We start from the raw sequence: 18,834 nt of genomic DNA, 5'->3' as shown, positions 1-18,834 counted from the left end.
TCATTTATTTATTTATTAAAACCAATTTATACTCACATAATAAGTTAGAAGTGTGAAAGAGGAAACAACTATTTATAATGAAAAATCTTCACAATTTCTTTATGGAGTCGATGTGTGTGTGATTTTTTAATGCCAAAAAATATGATATGTTTTTGATTGTCTACGGTTTATATCACCTTTTTTCTTTCATTTTTTTGTCAAACATATTAAAATGGATCTTTCAAAATATTTAAGATAGGTCCTAAATATTTTTTAAATATAACTTATTGTAAAATTTTAAAATTTAGATGGGTCAAGAACCCACCTTAGCATTACCTAGCCTCGATGACTTCAATCTCCAACTATTTTTCGAAGACAAGAATGAACAATAATACCTCAATCATGCATCATGTTTAACTAGCCGAAATAATATGTGTTATTTTCGTATATGATAAAAAAAAATCTATATATAAGATTACAAAGAGAATTTCGTCTTGGATCATTACAAATATTGTATCTGGAAATTTTTTTAAGGGTTAAATATAATTGGCTAATAGACTTTGAAACCATAGGTCGACCATGAAACCACAAACCTATTTGATGATTCGAAGGCGAGTGTGCCAAATCTATGGTTTCGTTGACTAATTTAGACAAACATTAATTTTTAGCTAAATCATTAAAGAAAATCGACTATTTTAGTAAATTTAAAGAAATTAAGAAAAATTACCAAAATTTATTTTAGTTAATAACAATGTTAAGGACGTGTGTGTGTGTTATTTTTAGTATTTCCGTTAGTAATTAATCAGGTACCAAGTTTCTATAACAGTAATAACAATATAATATGCTCTACACTGCTGCGGTGCTACTGTGAATTTCACAAGTCTACCGGAAGAATTAGAAACCATGAGCCTGGTGCCGTTCCCAAGCGGCGGAGATGATAACCGGAGCAGTACTCCCTCCGCCAAAACTCCGCCGCTGTCACGCGATTCTCTACCAATTAATTCGCCCTCCTCCCCTATTCCCCGAGGTATATGCTACTGTAAAACAGTTAGTCTCACTTATTTCACTCCAATTTCCCTGTTTTTGAATCATTTAGACGCTTTTTTGCTCATAAACTGCAGGCTTTAAGACTTTAAGTTCCAAAAAACCCCCCTTTGCTCATTTTTAGGTTTTACTATAAATCTCTTGTTACTGTGTTTTCATTTACTTACTTTTTTTGGTATCGATTTTCTCCCGGAATAAGATCCGGTGAAGTTAACGGCGAGATCATGCTTGTACGAGATATGTGCGAAAAGTCGGTGGAAACGTCCGGTATTCACTTGTTGCAACGAAAATGGTCCGACTAATCTCAGATCGTAAGTTCATACACTCTAATTGTTATTCCATTACAGAAAGGATCAAAATTTTCAACACAATCGTCAATTTCCAATTTATACTTCACTTAACACATTCATATATTTTGATTTGAATAAACTGTTTTCAATTCTATGTTAACCCTAGAGATGATGTAATACATGAAACAGGTTCACCTACAAGGCAGTTGTTGAGATGAAAGAAGAAGACTCAAAGTCATGGATATTAGTGGAGTGTATTGGAAAGCCTCAATTCAACAAGAAAAATGCAGCAGATTCAGCTGCTGAAGGAGTTTTATGGTACCTTGTGCATCTAGGTTACCCCAAAAAAGCATGATTCGCTCAAGAAATTAAGGTGATTAGTAGTTTAGGTTAGATAATTTCCACTATCTTGCTGTTATTTATTCCAAAATCATATTTATCTAGTAATGTGCATCTATGTGAAATCCATCCATCATCCAACATTATGCTATCATGATATACACATTGAAGAATGAACGCATAGAGATAGAGAGACAAAGTAAACAGTAACATAGATTTCTATAAGTAAAACCGAGTTGAAAATACAATGATTTTAGCAAGGAAATATGAAAAATCATGCCTACAAAGGCTTCTTTTAGACCCATTTTTATTAATATCTTTTATTCCAACATCTCATTCATGAAAAAACAACGTTCCTATACCCTTATTTCTCTTTGCCAAAATCTTTCCTCATGTGAGAAAGAACTAAACTATTTCCACCTTCACCCTCTAATGTTGTTGAATAGTGTCTATGTCAAGACCTTTCAGCTTCACTACTGATTCCACATTCCCCTTTAGTGTATGAAGCTCCCTTAGTCTACAAACAAAAGTGAATATTATTAACACACAAGAAAATATGGTTTCTTTTGTAATGTGAAAAAAATGTTAAACCCTAACCTTGTGTGTAGACTGTAGTGTGATTAGGTTGACTTCACCTAGCCACGTCAGCCCTGAAGGCATCTTTATCGCTAAAAGGCCCTGCTTGCTCTGGCTGTTGGAGCCCGTGTAAAGTCCGTTGGGCCACGGCCCATTGGGCTTCCCTTTCTCCTTTACCATAGTCCTTTTTGGTTGTGAAAGCGGTCTAGTTTTGTCATGGAAAATCATTCAATCAATCAACTTATAGAGTTAATTAGCACTTAAAAGTAAATTCGAACAATTTTTTTTTTTTACCTTGTTTTGGAGCATATGGTTCCATGCTTTTCCACTCAATGAAAAGCGGATGATAAATTTGAACAAGTCTAGAGGGAAATAGAAGATGATACTGTAAAGCCAAATCACACCAGCCCATCCCCAACCTATTCCATGGATTTTTGCAAAATCCCAGTTTGCGTACACAGCAATAAGTGTAGCAATCTTCAATTTCATTAAACAATAATTAATTATTACATTACAAATACAATAATCATTTTATAAAGTTTTAGAAACATATAAAAGCTTACCAACTGTGCTATGAAAAAGGCTGTCAGAAGTAGAAGACCAGGGCGTTCCGTGTATGACCAACTTCTTGACCTTGTAACAAAAATAAGTGCTTGACTAACAATGCTAACTTGAAGATAAAGAGCTGCTGTAAGCTCATAATCATTGTTTTTGATTGAATGAACACCAAATTTCTCCTGAAAAATAAACATTAATTTCATTAATTAGGCGCAATTTACGAAACAACCGAAAATATAACGTGTTGGGAGATAGAAGGAAGTAATATCTTACGGTGAAAAAGTCGGATTCTTGAGCCAACCAAAAGAAGATTACAGTCATGACAGCTAAATAAGTACCGTAAACAATTCCGGTAATAAAAATTTCCTTCAATTTCCATGAATCGGGCATAGGTGAAGGCTTGACTTTATCCTTTGATATGGTCATGATGGTTCCATCATTAAGAATGGCAATGATGAGAACCATGAAAGGCGAGAAATCAAACTTCCAAATAAGAGCAATCAACATGAAACCAAGAACAACACGGATGGTGATCGAGACAGCGTAGATGGTGTAGTTTTTCATTCTTTGAAAAATGGCTCTGCTAGTAAGGACTGCACTCACAATCACACTTAGTCCTGGCTCTGTCAGGACTATGTCTGATGCACCACGGGCCGCGTCGGTTGCATCTGCAACCGCTATTCCTATGTCGGCCCGCTTTAGTGCTGGTGCATCGTTCACACCGTCTCCCGTCATCCCTACAATATGGTCTCTTTCTTGTAGCTTCCTAACAATCTCGTACTTGTGCTCTGCATTCAACCCATTTTTTAGAGTGAGTTATTATGTATAAATACGGTTAGTTATAACTTATAAGTTATAACTAGAACCAAGGAAAGCTAAAACAACCTCTAAACGGTTAAAAGAAGGTAGGGTCCCTTAACCGTTTAGAGGTTGTATGCTTACACATTCAGATGTGAAATCACATCTGAATGTGAGAATGTGTCTTTACCAGGGAAGACTCCAGCAAAGCCATCGGCTTTCTCGATTAGCTCTTCAATAGGGATATTAGCAATAGCCGAATCTTTGTTTTGACCAAGGAGTGAGGAAGAGGGGTACATGTTTGTCCCCATTCCAAGCCTCCTACCGGTTTCTTTCCCGATTGCCAACTGGTCACCGGTGATCATTTTCACGTTGACACCAAGGTGGAGGGCCCGCCGGATGGTTTCGGCACTGTCGTGCCTTGGTGGGTCAAAGAGAGGGAGGAGACCAACGAACACCCATGGGCCTCCGGAACTCTCCTTGGATTTTTCGGGCACCGTCTGCATACAATTAACCACCAAAAACACTTCAAAATCACCCAATTCTAAGACTAGGATTGGGAATCGTCTGTTACCTAGAAATACGAAAACTCACCTGTGTACAAACAGCTAGAGAACGAAGCCCACGTTCAGCAAACTTATCAATGATGTTGAAAACTCTGTTTCTAGGTTCATCCTTTAAGTTGCAAAGCTCCACAATCTTTGAAAAATAGCAAGCTACTATTTTAGTAAAAGAGAATTTGTTTTTTTTTTTTTTTTTATGTTCAGTTAATTATTTATTATATATACCTGTTCAGGTGCACCTTTACTGACTCTATGCCAGTTTCCACTTTGATCGATATATGTCATTGCTGTCCTTTTGTCCACAGGATTAAATGGCAAAAAATGTACCTCAGTCACCCCTGCTCTTGCCTACATCAACGAAACCATGACTCTATTAGGTAAAACATTATCATTTACTATATTAATTAATTTCTATATAATATAATAGTTAATTACCTCTTTAGGATTACCAAGCATTCCCACAATACAAGCATCAATTGCATCTTGATTTTCAACTCTTGAAGCCCTTGCACCCATTAAAACTACCGTATCTTTATCCATATCCTTTACGAAAACCTCAATAAGAGTTTTATCGACTGTGAGCTTGTTGAGTGTAAGTGTTCCAGTTTTGTCACTACACAAAATATCCATTCCCGCCATTTCTTCAATGGCTGTCATTCTTTTCGTGATAGCTCCTTGTTGTGATAGCTTGTGGGACCCGATAGCCATTGTCACTGACAACACTGTCGGCATTGCGATTGGGATTCCACCAATCAGTAGAACCAATAGATTGTCAATTCCATTCCTGTAGGTTCGTTTCTGAATTGGGTACATTATCACTATTTCTATCACCAGTCCAACCGCAATCGAGCATATACAAAAGTTTCCAATCGCTGTCAACACCTAACCAAAAAAAAAATCATCACAATTGTTGTAGATATAACACATTTTTTTGGAGATCAGTGTATGTGATTGTAACAATTTCTCATATAGTGAATTTTTCTTGAGGTGCAATAAATTTTTGTCTCGACTTCAGAAGAACCTTAATCATTATTTTCATTTTCTTTGTTTTTTTGCTCTTTTTAAACTATATTATGTTTTTCATCTACTGGTTTTGGAGTTTCCACATATATTCTTGTGTCCAGTTTTCTCTATTATCTTTCACCGGGCTGGTTGTTGCCCGATGAGTATCTTTAAACTATTATACCTTTTGGAAATGGCCAACTTGATTTGTGCTATCGACTAAGTGAGCAGCCTTGCCAAAGAACGTGTGTACCCCAGTAGCAATCACAACCGCTTCAATCTCACCCTGTTTACACGTGGAACCGGAAAACACACTGTCTCCAGGCTTCTTAGTAACCGGCAACGACTCACCAGTCAACGCCGCCTGGTCAATTTTTAACGGGTCTCCTTCTAGAAGACGTGCATCAGCCGGAACAATATCTCCGAGCTTGATGCTAATAATGTCTCCAGGGACAAGATCCGCAGCTTCCTCTTCTGACCATTTTCCATCGCGTAAAAGTTTCGTTTTTGGAGCAAGACCCGCCATTAACGCCGCTGCTGCATTGCCTGCGTTGTTTTCTTCTATGAAACTTATGGTCGAGTTTATAATTAGCAGTGTTGTGATTCCAACAAAATCTTGCCAGTCTGGTGGCTTCCCCTGCACGATCGTTATTTCACCATCAACATACATACAGATACATATACTGATACCGATACATATACATATACATATAATACATACCCCTCCATTAGCCAAGACAATTGCCATGACAGCTGCAGCCTCCATGACCCATGAGAGAGGATTCCACATAAATCCAAGGAACTTGAGGAGTTTGTTTTCCTGAATTAATGTTGTAAATTAAATATTATTCTTAAGATAATCTCCAATTTTTATCACCATTTTTTTGCACCAAAAAGAATATTTCAAATATATTTAAAATTACCATTATGTTTATTGGCTTTTTAAAAAATTTGTCTAACATCTTTTTTTTTTTTTTTTTTACAATATTTGTTTAAATTATACTTATAACCAAATAAATAAATATTCGTATATATATTTCGATTATTATAAGTACTTAAAATCAAAACATATTAAAGTTTAAGCAAAATGAACATGGTGCAAAAGAGGGTGTTGGTTTTAAAGTTTAGAGAAAGATGGTGTAAAATAGACTGATTTATATTTTTTGGTTTTAAATTTGGGTAATGAAATTACCTTTTTCTCCTCCAATTTATTTGGACCAAAAATGCCGAGCCTTCGCCTTCCTTCATCACCGGTTAATCCCTGTTTCGTGCATTTCAATTGGTCGAACAGCTCATCCATTGGCATATGCTCCTGTAATAACAATAAAAAATAAAAAAACGTCATTAGTGATTAGTTTTCCCAAAAAGAAAAAAGAATAGAGGTGAAGGGTAGAAAGGTCATTTGTACAAGATCGACAGTCTCCTTCATGATGTCATCCCAGGTGATGCCACCGTCTGCCATTGTTGAGTCTCAAGAAGCTCTGGGTAAGCTTATAGGGGTAGAAAGTAATATAAGTAAATGTATGATATATAGAAAAGAGATGTCAGAATAGAGAAAGAAGTTAAAAGAGCAATTTACGTAGTAGTGATTATGAGAATTTACATTCAAAGATGTATATATATGTGTGTATGTACATTATACTTGTTTACTTTTTCAAACTAGTGGATGCGATTTAGAGAAGACCCATTAGGTTAGGAGTCTACATTTACGCCTATGTTATTACTTTAACCATACAATCATACAGACTTACTTACTATCGCATCTTCACTAGTTTTTTCTTTTTCTTTAATTAGTTTCCGTGTTTTTCTACATTATATTCGCTTCATGTTTTATAGTAACATAATTAGTTACATTATTTTAGTATTCTAGCGCTAATACATGTTCTTACATGCAACCGACTTTCTTTCATGTAAAATTGTAAAAAAAGAAAAGAATGGTACATAAATGATATGATTGCTACATTTAATAAAGTAGTGTAAAAAACAGAATATTGCTTGAACTATTTTCATATTGTGCAATTTTTTGAGTTAACAATTAACCCATTGTAATCTACAATTTATCGGTACACCAAACAATAAGACACTAATAGTTACTAGTCAATTTAGTTTTGTGTCCCTAAACAATCATCAATTGTTTAGAAGCACTTTGAAATCAGTTTTTTTTTTTTTTTTTTTTTTTTTTTTTTTTTTTTTTGTGTGTGTGTGTGTGTGTGTGTGTGTCGAGTTGGGTGAAAGAAAAATTACTTCGAGCAAGTGTTATCCTAACAATGTGACAGATAGAGATAGGATTTAGAAGCTATTGGGAAGTACACAACTACTTTTGCAAAGCGTTTAATAGATAGTATATTTTAATTGTGGAAGGATCTCCTATTTGATGGAACAATTTTGTGTCCATTAAGATGAATGTTTTGACTTGGAGATTGAAGTAAAATAAACTTTTGAAAAGGCTAATTTTCATTGATTGGTGTAACATCCCCTTCTGACACGTATCACAATATTGTCCGTTTTGGGCCACTCGACACGAGGACTTCCCAGGGGGTCATCCATCCCAGTATTACTCCTGTCCGAACACACTTAACTGCAGAGTTTTTATGGGATGCCTTCACGGCTTTAAAACGCCTTGTGACAAAGAAGGTATCCACACCCTATAAAAAGAATGATTCGTTCTCCTTCCAAATACTTCCTTATTTTTTTGGATTTGCGATCTCCAGACCCACTCTGGATGACCAGCACCTCGGCCTGAGGTGGGTCTCTTCTTACCACCATATCTAGGAATCCATATGTCGCGGCCTTGGCTTGCTTTGCCCGAGCCACAAACCCTTCCCATAACTTAGTGATAGTGGGTTTCCTTAGCCCCAACACTTCCTGTTCTAACCTTCGTATCTTGCGCTTACTTTTCTCAGTAGCCTCAACCTGTATTAAATTCACGCAATCCAGGAAATAACATAGCAAGTGGCAGCGAGAATGGAAAGGATAAAACTCAGACTTGAAGAATGCGACAAGATTTGAGGAAGACTTAACGCACAAAGTGTTTACTTAAATTTCTATTTGCTTCCACTATTATTATTATTATTATTATTATTATTAATGACATTAGTATTTGAATTTTCGAATTTTAGAAGTTTTGAGACCATGTTAAGTTAATATTGTTATTTGAAAATTTGGGGCATTACAAGTTGGTATCAGAGAGATGTTTAAGCAGATTAGTCGTTGTTTAAACGCCTAAGCTTAAACGGGAGGAGCAGTACATCGCCTAATCTGGACTGCGTCTTGTTTGTAGGTACTATGGATCGTGGAAAGGCAATCGTCGATAGTAGGGTGTCAAGTGAGGGTACTAGTGGGTTACTTCCTCACGAGAAGTTGAAGGCTGAGTTAGAGCTCTCTGATTCGAAAGGCAGTCTGGAACCAACGACTCCACTTAACCTCTCTGAGCAGGATGAAGAAGACGAGGATGTGGAATCTGAGGTGGAACCTGACGAGGATCCTGAGGAGGAGCCCGATGAAGACCCTGATGAGGAACTCGATGAAGACCCCGAAGAGGAACCGGAGGGGAATCACGTGGAGCACCATGTGGAACAAAGATACGAAACGTTCCATATGCCCTATGTGGAGTATACGCCAACTTGTCCCGGTTCCTATTGGGAGCGGCTTTATAAAGATGAAATGACACAGGCACAACGTGAGATTCACACTTTGAAAAGGAAAATTGAAGAGCTTGATGAGCATAGGTTAAGGATCATACTGGAGAACCAAATACAGGTTGAGGCTGCTGAGAAAAATAAGCGCAAGATACGAAGGTTAGAACAGGAAGTGTTGGGGCTAAGGAAACCCACTATCACTAAGTTATGGGAAGGGTTTGTGGCTCGGGCAAAGCGAGCCAAGGCCGCGACATATGGATTCCTAGATATGGTGGTAGGAAGAGACCCACCTCAGGCCGAGGTGCTGGTCATCCAAAGTGGGCCTAGAGATCGCAAATCCAAAAAAATAAGGAAGTACTTGGAAGGAGAACGAATCATTCTTTTTAAAGGGTGTGGATACCTTCTTTGTCACAAGGCGTTTTAAAGCCGTGAGGGTAGCAGGTCCCATAAAAACTCTGCAGTTAAGCGTGCTCAGGCGGGAGTAGTACTGGGATGGGTGACCCCTGGGAAGTCCTCGTGCTGAGTGGCCCAAAGCGGACAATATTGTGATACGTGCAAGAGGGATGTTACAGATGGTATCAAAGCTGGGGCACCGGTCAGTGTGTTAGACGGGGACATTGAACCCTATAATGGGTACGTGCCATATGAGATGTTACAATTGGGGATATTTATGCACTGTATGTCGGTGGTCCGATGAGAATTTGGATCACATGTTTTTTTGTATTCTTGCAATAAATATTTTGGTACAGTGTTGGGTAATTTGGAAGTTCAAAAAAAAAAAAAAAACGATTTGTAGAACATTTTTAGGACTAGAAAACCCAAAAAAAAAAAAAAAAATCATTATGATTGATTTTATAATGTCACAATCCTATTTTTGATTGTTTAATAGGAGCACTAAAATTAAACTTTAAACTATCGAATTGGTTAGCTTCAAGACCCACCATTCTTTGGAATCTTCTTGTTTTGCCTACTTAAAGTTCTCTTTGTTTCCAAAAACCGAGGAGTCGATGTAATATACTTATAAAAAATTTCACCATAAACAAAAACTATTCAACTTAAGTCGAATTTACACATTTGGTCCTTTTATTTAGCTTTTTTGTTTAAATTAAAAAAAAAAATCTTTTTACAGGATTTAATAATGTCATTGATCGGTTTATCACTTTATCCTCAGATCTAACAAGTTATTTTTCAGAAAATTTTAAGTAGTGTCTTTGCACGAATTGGAAAAGATAGTACATTGAGCGCGGTGCGGTTCGGTGCGGTTATTAGCCAAAACCTCACCTCTAACCGCAAATGTGGTTAATCCATTTTTAAAACCGCTTGGTGCGGTTATTTTTGCGGTGCGGTTTTGTTTTTTCTGTGTTGCGGTTATTAACTGCATGAATTTGGTGCGATTATTTTGTGTGGTTTTAACCGCAGTTTATAGCTCAAACGGTTTTAAGAGTTCAAACATATTAGTTGTAATAATAAAAAAGGTATAAGACAATTAACTTAAATCACAAACAATTAATATCCTAAAAACGTCAAATCAATACTAATTAACAATAAATATCTTAAAGTTGTCTAATTTCACCATTTTCTAAGTTAAACATAACAAAAAAAAATCACCCCGTTTTTGTCTTTTAGTATTTTATCCATCTTTTATCCATGAAACTGTCTTCTTTTTAATATTTAATATATTAATAATTAATAAAAAATTGTATATAATATATGCGGTGCGGTGTGATTTTTTTGCGGTTTTTGAAAACTAATAACCACACCGCACTGCAAATTTGCGGTTTTTGAAAAATAGAAAACCCCTCACCTGTCGGTTTTTATTGCGGTTGTGGTTTATCGGTTACGGTTTATGCGGTTAATTTTAGTTGCGGTGCGGTTTTTGTTCACTTCTAGTACATTACATGAGCTAAATTTCTAATTCATTTGAAACTTTTAGGGAAATCGTTAGAAAAGTTCCAATATTTTCGGAAAAGTTACATTATAGTCTTAAAATTTTTGTAACATAAAAGTCTTGCTTATTTCATTTTGGCTTAAGTTTACAAAAAAATCATTTTTTTTTAACAAGAAATGACATATTATCGTGTTTTTGTAAATAATCAGGATTTTTATGTTAAAAAAAAATCTTGGGACTAAAATGTAATTTTCTTGAAAATATTGAGACTTTTCTACAATTTCTTAAACTTTTAATATAAATTTTTTTAATATAGAAGACATAAGATTTATTAAATAATAAATATAAATATAAAATTATTGTAATTCAATATTTATAATAGTGAAAATTACAATTTTCATTAATATGGTTAAGAAATTTTTTTAATCAAGTTTATTATTATTATTTTTTTTTTCAATTTTAGATGCCCTCGTCTTTGAAAAAGTTTGTTTATCACCTTTTGATCGATATTTCGTTTAATAGGAACACTCTTTAGTCAATGTTCCTTACCATCTTCCTATTTAAACCTCTCTTTAAACCCTAAAGCTTAAAATTAAATATTACAGCAACCCCAAATTAAAAGCAAATCCATAATTAAAACTCGCTCAAATAAAAATAAGATAAATGTTTGTTTAGAACTATTTAGGTTGTGTTTAGCGGGCTAAGACAAATTTATCCTTTTATTTACTTATTATTTATTTTTTATTTTTAAGTTGTCATGTTTGACAAATAAAAAAGAGGCTTATAAGCTAGCTTTTTGAAAAAACTATTTAGGAACACTCTTCGGTCCATGTGCCTTATCATCTTCCTATTTGATCCCCTCTTTAAACCCTAAAGCTTAAAATTAAACATTATAGCAACCCCAAATTAAAAGCAAATCCATAATTAAAGCTCACTCAAATAAAAATAAGATAAATGTTTGTTTGATAAAATTGAACTACTTAGGTTGTGTTTAACACGCCACAAATAGTGTTTTTTTTTTAAGTTGTCATGTTTGACGAATAAAAAAGTAGCTTATAAACTAGTTTTTTAAAAATTACTCCGACTAGCTTTTTAAGAGATTTTTTATAAAATGTCTAATATACCATTTAATTAATTATAGAAAACATATTCTTTTAAATGTCATTTTATATCTTTTAACTAGTTTTACCAAACGTTATTTTTTATTAGCTAACTTTTTGTACTAACACTTTTAGTTATTAGCTAGTTTTTCAACTAATACATATTATGCCAAACATAACCTTAGTATTCAATGATTCAAATCCATTAATATTTGGAGAATGTAGAGAATTTGATTTGCACATATGTTGTTTTGTATCAAACATTCCGAATGTGATTCATTTAGAGCTCACATCATTCATCAAAAAATTGTCCTACTTGTTCAGACCTCGAGTTCAACACAAATGATTTCGGTTTACCAGATGACCTCTAAATAACCAAAAAAAAAAAAAAAACTTTTTTACCGGTAGCATGTTAGATGGGGAAATGAAGGATTTGAAAGAATGAAGTTCTTTTGCCAACGTTTTCATTTTTTAATTGAAAATGAAACCCTCAAACAAAATATGTATTAGTTTTTCAACTAATACATATTATGCCAAACATAACCTTAGTATTCAATGATTCAAATCCATTAATATTTGGAGAATGTAGAGAATTTGATTTGCACATATGTTGTTTTGTATCAAACATTCCGAATGTGATTCATTTAGAGCTCACATCATTCATCAAAAAATTGTCCTACTTGTTCAGACCTCGAGTTCAACACAAATGATTTCGGTTTACCAGATGACCTCTAAATAACCAAAAAAAAAAAAAACTTTTTTACCGGTAGCATGTTAGATGGGGAAATGAAGGATTTGAAAGAATGAAGTTCTTTTGCCAACGTTTTCATTTTTTAATTGAAAATGAAACCCTCAAACAAAATAGATTGGTTTGTCCTAATTTAATTTTAATCATAGTTCTTGAACATGATGACAAACGTGAGGAAGAAGATGATGAATAGGGATAATCTAGAAAAAGTTAATAGATAAGCACTTAACTTAGACGAAGTATGGACCAAAAATGCGACACAAATTGTTTTTAGGGGATGTAGGTTAAAATTTAAAATAACAAGCCATCCACAAGGACTATTTTTTGTAATTGTCTTAAAAAATTTAATAGAGAAAACTAAAATATGGTTTGCATTTTTTTTACTGAAGTAAGGTAAGGCCCAAGTCCTTATGCTTAAACTTCAAGTGATGCCCGGGAGTCAAGCAGTTATGGGAAAAGCGGATTCCATATCTTTATTACTAGTTTTGTCTGGCAGTGGAAGTATAGTCATCCGCAACAAGAGAGAGACACAGCGCGGTCGAGTGCCCAACTCTTTCATTCTTCGCGGTTGAGTCATCAGTGATCGTAAGAGAAGTGGCCTAGTTTATCGGATATCGGATTCCGTGCCTTTACCACTTAGCTTTGAAGTTGAATGCCAAATAAATAGGATAAGGCCTGGGCCAAGACGCCTTAAGTCATCGGGTGATAGTTTTTATCATTCCTTTCACATCCTTTTGTCCCTGTCGACATTACGTTCAAGAAAGAAAATTTTAAGCCTCTCATTATAATCGAATTTTAGTACTATTGCCTTTGTTGTTTCCTGTTTAGATTTTCGGTTTTCACTTAAATTCCTTGTGTTCTACTTTATGATTTTTGTGTTTGCCAAGTATTCATCATATTACAACATGGACCAAAATCATTTTAAAACCTCTAATAAGTACCAAAATGGTAAAAGTATTTGCTTTTGGCCTAAACCCAAAAAGAAAAATATATTAAACATATGGACCTATTTTGTGATTTTTGTTGGAACACAACAACGAGCTAATAAAAACCATATTACGAGGACATAATAGCTAGAGATTGGTTATGAAGTCAAGTGTCCCGGTCCATCTTACACTTTTTACGTTCGTTATAGATCTAGAAGAAAAGCGAAACAATGTCGTTAAAAATATATGTTTTTCTAGCTATAGTTGTTACAAAGACAAAGTTGTTATGGAATTTTTACTTGTCTAGGGGCGGACGTAAGATTTCATAGTACGGGTATCACAAGAAATTTTAGTAGTGTCATGATAGTAGAAAAAAAAAATCGAAAATTAGGCGCTGTCGGTACCACTACAGGCACCATAGTAAAACCACCCCTGCACCTACCCAAAAAACTAGTAACAATCATTGGGTCGAAACATTTCCATTCCACCACATTTCATTTAGAGTTGTTCGTCAACGTCAACCAATCAACAACCGAGTTAGAATTTGGGATATCCAAGTTCCACCATCTACCTGTGTTGTTTCTGTCATCGTTCTGTCTGGTTCGAGTTAGAGTAAGGGTTTCTTTGCTCGAGTTAGGGCTTTCTGGTTAGATCGTGGTTGTTTTGCGATATGATTGTGTTTGTCAGTTGATTGTGTTCCTTTCCTGTTGTTGCTCTCATTGTCGTTCGTAGATCTCGATCTAGTGTTGCTTCGTCGTCTCCGACTATTGTGTAGTGTGATCGTCTGTTCGATCTCCTCGTTCTTCGGTGGACCTTTGTTGGGAACTTCATCTCAGACATCGTCGTCCTTGAGTGTAAATGATCACTTAAGTGTAAACGGTAGATCTAACGTCTCATTACTTCTACCGGCCAACCTTAAGTTCTTAGTCAACCTCAAGTGCGCAAACAGTGCAATCTGAGTGGTTCTTGGAGGTTTCATGTAACATCCAAAAATTTTGACCAATTTAAACCTTTCAAAAACGACCCATTTATTAATAAAAGTGTTTACAAACTATTATTTCTAAATCATTAATTAAAATCAGAGTGTTCCAGGATCCAATCAGTTGTAAACCAAGGATGTGTACGGTCACGCCTTCGCCTTACCACGGTCCACTGAAGTACCTGAACCATAAACCAAAACTGTAAGCATGAAGCTTAGTGAGTTCCCCCAAAATATCACCACACGAACAAATAACATATACCAACAGATAACAACATACTATGGGTCCAATCAACCATTGGGTTGGAATACCCCAGGCCCCTCAACCATCGGGTTAAAATGCCAACATACTATGGGCCCAATCAACCTTCGGGATGGAATACCCCAGGCCCTCAACCATCAGGTTAGAATGCCAACACATTATGGGTCCAATCATCCTCAGGATGGAATACCCTCGGCCCTCAACCATCGGGTTGGAATGCTAACATACTATGGGTCCAATCATCCTCGGGATGAAATACCTTCGGCCCTCAACCATTGGGTTGGAATGCCCCGACCTGTTGGCTTACGCATAAAGCAGTGAAGCCTCAACCACTGACCAAACATGCGCACATATAATGAATAATCATATAGCAGTCTACATCCAATCAAACAAATCTACAGATCACTAAGCATAACATGATCCTATATACCAGGATACCGATCTAACAGATCACTACAGCACACCTACATACGATAAACCAGGATAACAATCCGAAGGGCCGACCTTGGTGCCTTCGACCCGTAAGTACAGTGAGGGAGACTCACCTCGCACTGCCGAATCTCACAAAAAGAATCATTGGCTGCTCGCTCGCAAGAATCCCCACGCTATCAATCACAAGATAAACATCCATCAATAATCGGATCTGTCCCACACTAAGTGTCCAAACTAGGGTAAAAGACCATTTTACCCTCTTCATAACTTAGCCCCAAAGCCAAGGCCTAAATCAACAATCCAATAGGCCCAAACATGGCCCAAAACATCCTAAGATCAACCCTGATCAAACTTCTGGTCAAAGTCAAAGTCAACAACCCATGTTGACCAAACACGCCGTGTTGTCCCTTGGACACATTGTGTTCTTCAGTCATCCAGATAATCGGGAAAAACCTAGTCAACACACCGTATTAGCTTGCCAACACGCTATGTTTTCCTGAGATTCAACAACTTAATACAATAAGTTGTTTTCTCCGATACTAAGAGCTCCAAAGCTCAGATCTTGCCTCTCATGTAGTCCAGAAGGATAAAGTTTCCAACTTTATCCATTAGGACTACCCAAAAAGGTTCAAGACACAATCCATAAGCTTAATAGTGCAAGGGTTTGACCAATAAGCACTTAATCCATAAAGACATAACCCCAAAACATAGATCTGACTTCCTTGAGCTAGAAAAGCATGTAAAGTTGCCAACTTTACGTTCATGCATGCCTACATGAAGCTCTTAAGCTTAAAAGGACTTAATAATTGACTTAATGCATGCATAACACCAAAACTCTCATAAATCTTGCACCTTTATGCTTAAGGATACCAAAACAAACTCAGATCTGAAAGAACAAGCCCTTAAATGACGTAACTCATCCATTAACCCAAAAGGGACCAAAAGAACAACAAACTAACTATGAAGAGATCTAAACATTTACAAGAAAGGACGTAGACTTGATACCTCAGAAACCTTCTCCGCATGATGATAATTTTGGATCCAAAACCTTTTCCCCAAGCAAAGCAGCTCCAAGATCTCCTATTCTTTCACAAAGACCAAAATTGAGCACCAAGAACTTCTTACTAGCTCAAGAACACCATCAAGAGACTTAAATATCGATTTTAGGGTTTTAGCGACAATGGAAGCTGGTAAAGAGGCCAGCCATAAGGATTTAAGGCCTTTATATTGTTGGATTAATGTCTAAGTCCATAACTATATTTGGTATGTACTTGACCCGACTCGGCATGGTCCATTTGGGTTGCACTTCACCGACACAATTTATATGGTTAGTCTTTTGAGAATAGTATATTTATGATTTATATTAATATATTATAAGTTCTAATATATTAATATGGAATCATATTATTTAATTAGTATTGATCAAGAATTAATTTATAATTAATTAAGTGATCAAAATGAACTAATTAAATATGGACTCTTAGATATATATGTAGTGGGCCAAGTTCATTTAGGTTGGGCTAAGATATCATGGATAGTCCATGGAGCTTTAACCCATGGATCCTAGGAAATGAGAGGTCATGGGTATTAGGGTTTAACCTTAATCCTCCACACTATATAAAGGGTCCTATGGTTCATGAAATTGTGCTAGTGGCTAGTGTGGATACACTAAAGAGGGCAATAACCAATTTCATAAGTGTGAGCCAAGTATCCATATTCTCTAAAGGTTTTCCAAGGTGTCTTGGTGATTTGTGATTCCACTTGAGGCTTCCACACTATTAGGGCTAAGCTCTTAAAGTTCAAGACTTCAAGCTTCATTAAAAGGTATATATTCTAACTTGTTATATTACCCAAGTATCAAGGATTGTATGCTAGATAGCGTAATACCTTGGAATATTCATATTTGCATGTATAATAGAGAAAACATAGATCCAAGGTATTTAGGATTGCATGTACACTTAGGAGTGTTAGAATGCTCAAAACCCAACAGTGGTATCAGAGCTATGGGTTGTTTTCTGTTATATTGATGCAAATGTCTTATTTTCAAAGTTGAAAAAAAGGAAAAAAAAACATGATGTTTGTCAAATTTTAAGATAATTAATTGTTTTTGTGAAAAACTAATTATTTGTAAAATTTGAATCATTTGCTATTTGAGTTGAATTAGGTCAAATTTAGTAAAAGATAAAATGATATGATTATTTTATTAGTTTTAAAAGTTTGATTTAAAGAGTGTTTTTTTTAAACCTCCATAAGTTATGGATATGAAAAGGTTTTAAAAAAAATTGATTCAAAGTTTTTTATGGAGTTACAAAATTTGGTGTTAATGTTTTAAAGAATTTCATAACTTATTCTTAAGTTATGGAACATGAAAAGTTTCATCATAAAACAAGCATTTAACTCCATAAGTTATGGATTACCAAGAGTTTTATGTTTCCTTGAATTATGAGTTAGTTTAGATTAATGAAAAAAAAATTGTGTTTTAGTTGTTTTCAATCCTAATTAATCTAGAGGTAGTTCATAAAATGTGTTCATAAAAGGTCACAATCTTAAAACTCATAAAAGTGCCATAGGTTACATAAAAATGAAGAGTTTTTTTTTCATTAAATAGTATTATGATTCCATAACTTGTCCTCAAGTTATGGATGTTTAAGAATCACTTTTTTAAAAGTGTTATTAAAGAATAAGAGGTTACATAAAAAATGAAGAGTGTTCATTTTAACGAACCATTAAACTCATAAGTTATGAAATGAAAAGTTTTGAATAGTTTCAAAACTTGCCCTCAAGTTTTGGAATTTGTAAAGTTTTCCAATGAATACTTTAATTCCAAGTTAAGCCCTTAGAAATTTAAAAGTTAAAATTCAACCATTATACTTTATAATATTATAAGTTAATTATATATATGTATATATATATATATATATATATATATATATATATATATATATATATATATATATATATATATGTATGTATGTATAAGAGCAAGTCGTCTTACCATTAGTAGGCCTCATTCACGAAGACGGTCTATAAGGGGGGAATAAGGTTACTGCCTATAAAATGGTAGTTTAATGGGTGTCCACTCTCACCCACCGCTTCCTTGACTGGTGGAGGGTCGTTAGCCGAACGGGTAGGAAAAGGACTATAATTCTCCCTTCATTATAAGTATAATGATAAATACTAAGTAACTAAACACTTATAAATTCCCAATCTTAGTTACTTAGGAAAATGTGAATAAGGTGCTAATCCATGAAATTACACTTTCCACTTTGTTTAAGCCGTTAGTGGAGCGTGTGTGGTTAACCGACACACTAACATGGACTTAACAAGGTAGGCAAGGGTAACTTAATGTTTATCATATGATCGGTGGAGTGTGTGTGGTTAACTGGCACATCGATTGAGGGGTAAATATTAAGGGTACCAAGTATATTTGCATGGTTACTTCACACCTTGTTTTGTGATCCTCGGCATCCCAGTCACAAAACCTGAAGGGCACACTCGAGATTGAAACATGCCATTGAAAAGTTCAATGAATCTCAAAAGAATCTTGGAGTTTCAAAACCAATTAAAACCTAATAATACATTTCGTTTATCTTGGTGGAAATTGGTGAATCGTCATTCACCTACCTTCAAATATTTTATAGCTTGGATTACGGCATCCCTCTTCCAAGTTATAAAATAGTTTGTTGGGTCCTAGCCATAATATTTCATATTG

At 35.1% G+C, this 18,834-nt stretch overlaps 2 protein-coding genes and 1 long non-coding RNA gene across 3 annotated transcripts; 2 read left to right on the top strand and 1 right to left on the bottom strand.

The window, feature by feature from the left end:
* Positions 1–818: 818 nt before the first annotated feature.
* Positions 819–1,781, top strand: LOC111892300 (ribonuclease 3-like protein 1). The gene is made up of 3 exons (XM_023888374.3): positions 819–1,006; positions 1,223–1,334; positions 1,503–1,781. The coding sequence occupies exons 1-3, from the start codon at positions 883–885 to the stop codon at positions 1,666–1,668; spliced, it is 402 nt and encodes a 133-aa protein (XP_023744142.1). The 5' UTR covers positions 819–882; the 3' UTR covers positions 1,669–1,781.
* Positions 1,782–2,021: 240 nt separating this feature from the next.
* Positions 2,022–6,825, bottom strand: LOC111892301 (ATPase 9, plasma membrane-type). The gene is made up of 13 exons (XM_052770469.1): positions 6,558–6,825; positions 6,342–6,461; positions 5,871–5,969; positions 5,334–5,786; positions 4,583–5,029; positions 4,373–4,495; positions 4,179–4,283; positions 3,775–4,084; positions 3,060–3,574; positions 2,792–2,965; positions 2,523–2,705; positions 2,250–2,433; positions 2,022–2,169 (listed from the first exon to the last, which is right to left on the bottom strand). The coding sequence occupies exons 1-12, from the start codon at positions 6,609–6,611 to the stop codon at positions 2,284–2,286; spliced, it is 2,733 nt and encodes a 910-aa protein (XP_052626429.1). The 5' UTR covers positions 6,612–6,825; the 3' UTR covers positions 2,022–2,169; positions 2,250–2,283.
* LOC111892299 (uncharacterized) lies at positions 4,451–6,025 on the top strand. The gene is made up of 2 exons (XR_006190703.1): positions 4,451–4,524; positions 4,591–6,025. It is a non-coding gene; the product is annotated as an uncharacterized LOC111892299 (long non-coding RNA).
* Positions 6,826–18,834: the final 12,009 nt, after the last annotated feature.

The sequence above is a fragment of the Lactuca sativa genome, chromosome 4 (assembly GCF_002870075.4).
Source record: "Lactuca sativa cultivar Salinas chromosome 4, Lsat_Salinas_v11, whole genome shotgun sequence".
Taxonomy (NCBI): Eukaryota; Viridiplantae; Streptophyta; class Magnoliopsida; order Asterales; family Asteraceae; genus Lactuca; species Lactuca sativa.
This window is presented reverse-complemented; position numbering and strand designations above follow the sequence as displayed.

Excerpts from the sequence above, each read along its gene's own strand:
- LOC111892300 (XM_023888374.3), top strand. The coding sequence starts at position 883 with ATGAGCCTGGTGCCGTTCCCAAGCGGCGGAGATGATAACCGGAGCAGT. Across the intron at positions 1,007-1,222 it reads CTCCTCCCCTATTCCCCGAG|ATCCGGTGAAGTTAACGGCG; the intron begins GTATATGCTACT and ends TCCCGGAATAAG. Across the intron at positions 1,335-1,502 it reads GGTCCGACTAATCTCAGATC|GTTCACCTACAAGGCAGTTG; the intron begins GTAAGTTCATAC and ends TACATGAAACAG.
- LOC111892301 (XM_052770469.1), bottom strand. The coding sequence starts at position 6,611 with ATGGCAGACGGTGGCATCACCTGGGATGACATCATGAAGGAGACTGTC. Across the intron at positions 6,462-6,557 it reads TGAAGGAGACTGTCGATCTT|GAGCATATGCCAATGGATGA; the intron begins GTACAAATGACC and ends TTGTTATTACAG. Across the intron at positions 5,787-5,870 it reads TTGTCTTGGCTAATGGAGGG|GGGAAGCCACCAGACTGGCA; the intron begins GTATGTATTATA and ends ACGATCGTGCAG.